This window comes from Cynoglossus semilaevis, chromosome 20 (assembly GCF_000523025.1).
Source record: "Cynoglossus semilaevis isolate Cse_v1.0 chromosome 20, Cse_v1.0, whole genome shotgun sequence".
Classification (NCBI taxonomy): Eukaryota; Metazoa; Chordata; class Actinopteri; order Pleuronectiformes; family Cynoglossidae; genus Cynoglossus; species Cynoglossus semilaevis.
The window spans coordinates 11,504,711-11,514,171 of record NC_024326.1 but is presented as its reverse complement, the minus strand read 5'-3'; the positions used below and the strand labels follow the sequence as shown (position 1 = coordinate 11,514,171).

Here is a 9,461-nt window from a genome sequence, read left to right as displayed (position 1 = left end):
GGTGGCTTTTAAAGCAGCCTTCTGTCCCCACCCTCTCATAAAGGCCTGGCTCTGCCTGCTGCACTAACACACAGCTGTTTCAGGAGAAAATGTGACAAAATTGTATGACTGGTTACTAACTACATCCAGAAATGTGGTACTTTGAAAAAAAGTTTCTCTTTCCAATGAATTATCACAAAGCTTCTATAAGTGAATAATATTGTAACCAAAGGCAAAGTCTTATGTAGAACAATAATAATAATAATAATAATAAATCTGCATTTTATTCCATTTCACCTGCAGTTCATTCACCATCATCTGTCTTTCTTTCTCCCATTTTTACTTCTTTTCTGTAATTAGGTTGTTCAAACCAACCCTGATATAAGACCTGGGCACAGGCCTCTAAAAGCACTTTAGTCAAATAGATGTTGATATGACAAATAAATAGCATTCACACTTATGATTAAACACTGTTAAAAATGGTAAATTATGAATAAACATTTCAGCAATACAAATATTTAGTTTGGACGCAGAACATTACCAACTGATAATAACTGACAATGAAGTCAGTCATTTATCTTTACCTTGTTACAATTTTTTACCACTTATATCCACAATATAAAGAACATTCTGTACAAGGAGCTCTTTTTCTGGCAGACAAATTCTCAGACATGTCTTTTTTTGCTTTTTCTTTTCACCATGTGTCAGTGTTTCCCTTTCTTGCCAGCAGGGACACTGTGAACACACAGGTGGGTCATGTTCCATCCCAGGGAATTATTTCTGTTTTTCTAGACATTTAAACCATCTGTAGAGCCAAGACAAAACAAACCCTATAAGAGTTAACTGGAACTACATAGTTCATACATTTGATTCTAAATACACAGTTTAATTAATACTTATATTTATATAAACAAACCAACTATTCTGTCAAAGGTTTTCATTTCACCAAGGTAAACCTCATCTTAAAATACCATCTTAGCGCCTTAGCATATTTTTTTTACAATTACCTGTATTATGGCTGTCACTGGTGTTGGATTATCGCCTCCATCCTTCACTATCACGATCATTTATGATTTCACTTGTGGTTTGTTAGAGAAGTTACTATTTACGATTAAGTGATGAGATGGATCAGAACATTTAATATCATCACATTTCACGAACAAAACATCAGAAAACAGAAACATCTATTCAATCTAAACATTTCAATCAGTATTCATTTATGTAAAGCAGACATGTTCCTTTTCACAATAAACTTATTGTTGTTTTATAAAGATTATGTCTTTCACAGTAAGGAAATTGAAGTTATCGCTGTTGTCAATTCCTGAACGTCAGTGTTCGTGAGCAGTGGCTGTTTATCTGTGGGCTTGGTTTCCCTTTTTATCCAAAAACAATCACTGCATCTTACAAACACTGTTGTTGCTGGGTTCAAATTGTCAACTTTCTTCTGGTGTGGACGTGAACTTCGCTTTGCCCACGTCACTGCGTCACCACACGCCACCTTCTTCTGTGTGTGTACCTGAAATAGCAATGCCTGTGGGAACATCTTCTGGAAAATACTAATCTCATGGGGGTTCAGCATTTAATTTAGATTTAGGATCAGGATTAGGGTGAGATTAGATTTGAGATTGGGACTAGACATATTTATATTTTTATTAAGTGTTCACAAAAGATCTTTAGGTTCAAGATACAGTATAGTTTGAGGTTAGGTTTAAAAGAAAGGTCAGATTAGGATAGGGGTTAGGCATAGGGATTAAATGGGAATTGAACAAGTGTCTGAGATTAGCTCTTTAATTTTTTTACTGTGCACAATCATGTAAAAACAGCAAAGCTAACCACAAAGTGTGACATCATAGTTGTGTCTGTCACAAACCCCCGCATTTACTGTCACCCCCATCATTAGAAACTTTTCCTCACTTCATCTGCTGCTGCACGCACAGTCATGCAGCACTCGAGCTGAGTCTTCCTATATCACAAAGACAACAAACAACACTGTATCTAAAAGTGGACTTCAAAGCACAAGTGGGATAATTTTGGTCCAATCTTTATTCTCTTATGTTCTTTATTCCACCATCTGTGCATCCTATCGTTTCCAGTTTCCTCTCTCCTCCCTGATATTTCCTTTTCTATTTTTTTTAAAGGACTACACTCCATTCTCCCTCTCTTACTTACCACCTTACATGATTCTTTTTTTTTTTTACTTCTCCGCCTCTCAGTTCTCCTTGCTCTATCTCAACCTCCATCTCCGTCTGCTGCTCTGGCTCTCATGTCTATGTGTTTCCTGTCTTTTGTGCGCCCCTCTTTCCCTGTCACATCTTGTTTTCCTCATCCTATCCTGTTTTAATCCAGCGCCTGCCCCTGCCCCCGGTACACTGAAGTCACGCTATTGGAGGAAACGGATGAATAGTGACTGTTGAGTGACAGGTTATTCTGGGTCGACTGTGGAGGTAAACACCACGAGGTAATGGAGGTAAATGTCTGAGTAGTGATAGGCTGTTACACAATGGCTTACTACAGTTGTGGCCAAGCAGTAGTCATTTGTTTTATGCCAATGACATCATTATTTATACTTATTTACTATATTTAATGGTTAGCTGTTGCCTTATATGGCTGATCCATCTTGTAATACTGTATAACAACATCTTTAATTACTGCTGCTTCCTCCAGGTGTTCCTAACCAGGGTATGGTTTGTGGCGATCGTTTCCATTAACAAATACAAACACAATAGAAGTGAAGCAAAGTAGATACACTGAATTCCACAGCCTTACATTCCAACCACACTCACTGAAGTCGAGTGTTATTTTTACATATGTCAAATACACCGACGCTAGAGAAAAAAACTGTCAAATGTGACAGAAATAATTCTGCAGTCACACCTGTAATTGAACCCAACAAGAACATGGTTCAAAGGTCAAAGGATAAAGTGGCCAATAATGGAGATAGGGATGGAAGAATGAGAGGGGAGCGAGACGGATAGGGTTACTTAAGGAAAATAAAGAGACCCCATGGACCCTGCTGGAGTGTTTACATGGAGAATAAAGGATATCCTGCGACATGTTGGTTTCATTACAGACGCTGTGTGTGTTTGTGTGGGTGTCTATGAATATTTGTGCATATTCATTAGAGTCAAGAAGTGTGGAAACACAAGCTAGTCCTTTTGTACTTACCACCGACTGCAACGTCCATGTCCAAAACCACCATTTTAAGTCAGATTTAAGTCATTCTCCTGCAAAACAGAAAAAAACAAATGTTAAGCTGCATTATGTGCAACAACAAATCAACATCAAAATTGTTATAATTTTAACACACACACGTACATTGTATATATTGGTTTATATACTGTACAGTACACATATGCATACATACTGTAAATATACAGATATATATGTATACAAGGACAAATATACACGTGTATTTATATATTTTATATACGTATATGTGTGAATGTATATTGTATTACAGTATTTTAACATGGCTGTAGTATATTTGCTATATTCTGTTTAAAGACAGTTATAACGTGATTTATGTTTTGTTGATCTTCGGTTGCTTTCAGACACAAAACCTGGATGTTTTCACACACACCAAAACACACTTCTCACAGAGAACAAGTCGATGAGACTCCTTGAAGTCGCCGCTCTAATGTTCACTCCTTACCAGTTTAAAGTGCATGTGGGTGTACAGTGTCGCTGCCCGGACAATAGCAGATGCATTTGTACATTTCCCTGCTGTGGACAGACGAGGAAGTTTTACATTTGTCACCCCCCCATGTCATCGGTATATTATTGTGTTGCGGTACCACTTCATGCATTCACTCAAGAGTAGAAGAGGCTAAAAGGCAGCGAGATGGACCAGGCCAACAATAACCCACGCAGCCCCTGGGGTCCAGTCACACAAACACAGGCTGAAGGAGGAAACCAGAATGAATGGAATGATGAAAGAAAGTGAGATTAAGATGCTTTTATGTTTGGACAGAATGAGTCAGTCCTTTACTCATGGACAGGACCGCAATCCTCATTCAATTGGAGAGAATGCATTTGTCCATTGAAAGTCAATATGTGGACATGTTCAAGTATTAATAAATATATATTTTCAAATCTCATTTTGTGATTTTGTGTGTTTTGTGTCAAATTGTTACATTTATGATAGATGATAGACAGATATATCTAACCTATTTTGTACCACTAGAGGGAGACAGGTCACCCTGTGAGGCGGCATGATGTTGCTTCATCCTAACAGTTGCAGGTCAGTCATGCAGTTTGTCTCGTTTTTTGTTATTACAGAAAATATATCATGCTGCAGGCTTTTCACTTAAACTATTAAAATATATATTAAATAAAGTATATACATTATACAAAAGAAAAAAGGAACACAAAAGAAAAAAGAAAAGAAAGGAAAAGAAGATAAAAGAAGGAAAGGAAGATAAAGATTTTTTTTTACAAAACTCTTTCTAAAAGACATTTACCCTTTACTTATATATGTGGTATAAATATTTTTGGTATATTCTGCTGCTTTTGTAAGTTTTCATAGTCGAGCGTTTGACGAGTCCATCCACAATCACACATAAAAGGTCAACAATAATTTAAACGTCACATCGAGCTCAGGGTTAACCTCCTATTAAAAGGTATAAACCATTCACATATAGTTTGTAGTTTGGACTGTCGAAATGAACTGTTTCCAATACGTTTGTATACAATGCACGGATGGTGATTTGAGAGATTATAACATCCAACTTAAATGAAATGGGAATAATAAATCCATATAATCCTTAAGAAATCTCTGCCTGGACAACAGCCTTTCAGTCATCTGACCGGCTTTAACATCCAGTCAGTCAGTCAGTTAGCTGGTTGTACATGTAGGCTAACCAGAAGAGAGAGTTATTATTATTAAAATTATAAATAATGAAAAAACATTTTTCTTCAACAAACCGTACATCTAAGTCTTGAACTTCAGCTGATATTTGCTAAATGTGTGGATTAAATCTGTGACACAACCGACCTTATTTAAAACACTGTATTGCCTATTCTCATTAAACAATAGTTTTAAAAAATTCAAAATTGCTGAATTTTGCACATTGCATTGCTCATCTGTGGCACAACAAAAGGACTTGCTGTAAAAACCCCTCTGCAATAGCTGTGCCACACCCACAGCTTATTCGTGGAATTGTATTATTTTCTTTTCTTTTCGATTTTATTATTTCTCGTTTTGCATTCTTTATTCTAAATTGCACTTCTAGCAAAATGCCCCCCAGCATCCTATTCTTCCTGCGTGTGATTGGTTAAGTCGGTGGTTCGGTGGGCGTGGCCTGTATCCCAGTCTTGGTACCAGACTGCTCTGTGGGCAGTGAAAGGTGGACGGATTTTTCCACCATCACAAACTCCGACGAGCAAACTCACTAATTAAAATATACAAACACAGACACTGAGAGGAGACGGACGCAAACGAACGGTGAGTAGAGTCGATCATGTCACATTTGTGATGTGTCATCGCGCGATTATCGTGGGCCACGGTGTCGCGGAACTGCATTCTTCATGAATGGAAGATAAAGTACGTGTCTGTGATGCAGCGCTGGTGCTATCTCTGGACGTGGGCCTGTTTTGTATAATAGTTCAAAACATCATCATAAAGATTGGAAGATAGTGGGCGTGTGGGCAGAGGAGAGGAGAAGGAGAAGCGGTGAGGGGGGCGGGCACTGTCTCAGGAGCTGCGTGGATTCGTGTCTCTTTGTTATGGTGGTGCCGCAGTCCGGATGGTACACGTCGTCGGCTCAGTACTCCGGCAGATATCCATCCATCCTTCCATCTATCAGTCCATCCATCAATCCATCTATTCATCCATCAATGCATCCTTGTCAGAGTCCAGTTCCACGTGGCTCTGATCAGTCAGAACTGGTGTGGCCTAAATTAGTGGTCCTCAAGGTTTTTAGGCCATGGATGGAGAAACTGATGGAGATATAAAACAGTAATCCGGCACTACACATATTATATAATATGAATACATTGATCTTCCTCCATGTTATCATTTTTTCACAGTCACAGTGGGAGCTAGAGACATTCCCAGGAGTCATTGGGCAAGGACGGGGTACACCCCGGACAGTTCACCAGTCAGATCCTCGGGCCAGACAGTCACCAACAGATTTACTGCAGTTATTCTGAGTCACACAGAGCTTTTCCACACATACTGTGTATCCCTATTGTGAAAATCTATTGATTTATATCATGTGTCAAGTGCATTCGTCCATCTGTTTTGGCTCATGACATTGTAGTTATTAAAGCTGCTGTTTGTCATAAAACAACTTGGTTCACAAATTGATTGACACACGAATCGTGAGCCGTAAAAATATTCTTTCATCTTTCATGGATTCATTCATCTTCTAACACTTAATCCTTTTCAGGGTCATGGAGGAGAGCCGCAGCCAATCCTGGGACAGCCAGTCAATCACATGACCACATATAGTTGCGAACAATCACTCAAACTCACAGTGGTTACCGATAGTCAATATAGAGAGAACAGTTAACCCTAATAGTGTGTGTTTTTGAAAACATGCCGGCAATGTTAGCATAGCTGCTGAAAAAAAACAAGGTAATGAACTAGTGTTTGGCTGAGCAGGATTCAAGTCTGTGTGATGTCAAATCTGGTTTCTGTCTAGACTAACAAAGGTAAGAATTATGAAAGATCTTCAAAAAACTCATGTAAATAAACGCTCCATTCCTCATGTCTGACAATCAAAGCCCGTTTTTGGACTTAGTTTTATATTTCCAGTCATACAGTTCAGGCCCAGCTCAATTGGAATTTTAAAATCCTTGATATAAATAGTTGGTGGTTGATATAGCAGATACAGGAAGTTTTTTTTTTCTGCATTGTGAGAAAATCCAAGACACAGAACGTGGCCAGTCAACATTCATGATGATTTACCAGAATGTCCGGTTTGTGTTTACAAAGACCAGAGAAAGACTAACACCATCAACAACCATCAACAACGATCCTATCACATTCACTGCAGCTATTACAGTAAATAGGTTAAGCCTGGTATTATACAATAATACCCCACCCCCACTGTCCTCCAGTACTATACACACAAACACACACAGACTCACACTCTCACTGTGTCCTCTGTGTGTAGCTTGGTACACATTGTTCTATACTGTGGCTGCATATGTTTGTCTCCCTGTGGCAGCGTCCAAACAGTACCACTCATAAACAACATCGTTGGGTGTTGTTATGGTAAATGAGCTGTGGGTTTGTGTTTACTGCTAAAGCTGGAGCTAAGGCCGTGGTACAGTGTCTGTTATGACTCAGTGAATCCCTGTCCTTTACCCACGACGTGGCCCAGAGATATCCTCATCCGGGACAATCCTCAGTGTTACGTAAACGCCACACGTCCCAGGGTTCACTGCTGTACAGAACTGCTGCTTTCCAGTGCTGAACCTCCTCTCATCTTACAGAGGTGAAGAGGTCAGATGTTGTGGTTGTTAAAGAAGTGTTTACCACACTTTACGTAATTTAATTATTAACTACTGTATGCTGAGTCATGGCTAGCACTAACCACGACAACTAATTACTGTGAGTTAGAGGAGCAGCTTGTCAAAGCTGGTGTATTACTAATGTGAAGTACACTACTGGAATATTGCTTTGTTAGTACTTGTGGTAAAGGATGTATGCTAATGTTGTTGCTCATTTGTTATGCAGTTGCAGAATGATGTGTGTTTATATTACAATAAAAAATGCACTTTAGGATTTAAACTGGTTAACATGGAACAGTAAATATACTAGAGTTTCTGCTACAGATACAAAAGCTGTATTTGTTAAGCTTCTTATGTCATGACCTTCACTTTAATGAGAGTGAATTTTGACACAGCGCTGTGGTTTTGCCTTTTTAACTCTCTCTAACTTCTCACTCAAATCCCTACGACTTTTAATTCACACAATCTCTGCAGTACCACGTGGTACAGTCTGCAGTTGTTAAGCTATTGATAAAATGTGTCTAAATGGTTGTAGTCTAGTGTGCAGAGCTAAGTGGTAGAGTCAGTCAGGTGTAAAGTGTTTACTTGCACCATCAATCTGAGTGCTCGCAGAGACAGCAGTACCTGCATGTGTGTATGCTTGCGTGAGAACTATTGGCGTGTTGGAGAACGTAACAGACCTAGTGGGAGTGGGAGTGGTGGGTTTGTTGTTGTTGTGTGCACAGAGATGTTTTTTAATCTGTCAAAGGGCAGCAGCTGTCCACTGTGTAATGCACCGCTACTGACCTCATGATTAGTGACTCATGGAGATTAAGATATTTACATAATGGCCTCAAACTCAGGTTCTGTGAACCTCATGTTGTGTTGTACCCACACATCATGTAACGGCTTAAGATTTACGAATTGGAAAATATGGGAATTGACCGGTAAGTGAGTTTGTTTTGAAACAATGGGCGGGCCCCCCAGGGTGAGCAGATTATTGGGCACAGACAGGCAAATGCATTTTCAAAATTTAGTATTTCTTTTTTTGTGCTACAGTGGAGAAACTGCAATATTTCTCAGTAATTGTTTTTTCTATGTGAATATTTAGATTTATAGGAATTACAGGGTACAGATATTTGTAACAATGAATTCAAATTTTTCACATTTAATGTGTCGACATATGGGGGCTCGTCAATAGTTCAATCAAACAAAACAAAAAGGGGTAGCTACTAAAAAGTATTAAAAGTACTTAGTATTTATTTTGTGTTCTGTTGTCCACAAACACAGGACTATGGACCTGACCCTACGTGATGCTCGAGGTGCAGGTGGGGTCCCAGGTGGGGCACCTGCTGACTCTCTGCTGAAGAGAGATTTCATGGCTTCAATGGACAAGGACATCTATGACAAAAAAGGGGGAGAGACGGTCTCTAAGAGCGACTACCGACCCCTGGTGGATGAAAAGGACAGCACCAAGAACGGTATGTTTTCACAACCTAAATCTTCTTCAGAACTTTCCAAAAATTATCAACCATGTTTTTTGAGGTATAGTGTGTTTGTATACCCATTAGTGTGATAAGTGTACCTTTGTTGTACAAATACCAGGAGTAAATGGACTAAGCATATATTTTATGATCACATCAGTTGAATGTACCTTTGTCCTGGTGTAGAATTTGTTCCTCAGACTTGTCTCCCATCAGTTCCGTTCCTCAGACTTGTCTCCCATTGTACCTTTGTCCTGGTGTAGAATCAGTTCCTCAGACTTGTCTCCCATCAGCCTGCAGATGGTGTCCTCCTCCTCTCCTGTAACCATAGGGACAGTAACTATAGCAATGTACTGCTGTCTAATTGCGTCACGATCAAAATTCACGCACATACTGTATATACACAGCTGTAAATAAATACACAGTAACATGAAGGCTGGGATTCTATGGATCTATATCTGGATTCTAAATGTCATTTCCTTGATGTTTCTTGACTAGATCAGTGAAGGTGTTGGGTTTCTGCAGTCTCTCATCCTTTCCTCCAAACACTAAGCCTTTTTG

General features: G+C 39.1%; 1 protein-coding gene and 1 long non-coding RNA gene across 2 annotated transcripts in view; one reads left to right on the top strand and one right to left on the bottom strand.

Moving 5' to 3' along the window:
- Nucleotides 1-9: 9 nt before the first annotated feature.
- On the bottom strand, nt 10-9,136 carry LOC103396564 (uncharacterized). The gene is made up of 3 exons (XR_523369.3): nt 9,071-9,136; nt 678-3,203; nt 10-74 (listed from the first exon to the last, which is right to left on the bottom strand). It is a non-coding gene; the product is annotated as an uncharacterized LOC103396564 (long non-coding RNA).
- The window catches only part of map4l (microtubule associated protein 4 like), a 32,111-nt gene continuing 27,867 nt past the window's right edge, over nt 5,218-9,461 (top strand). Inside the window, exons 1-2 of the mRNA XM_008334700.3 lie at nt 5,218-5,422; nt 8,707-8,897. Of these exons, the coding sequence (XP_008332922.1) occupies nt 8,711-8,897 (187 nt within the window). The 5' untranslated portion in view covers nt 5,218-5,422; nt 8,707-8,710. The remainder of the gene's footprint in view (nt 5,423-8,706; nt 8,898-9,461) is intronic.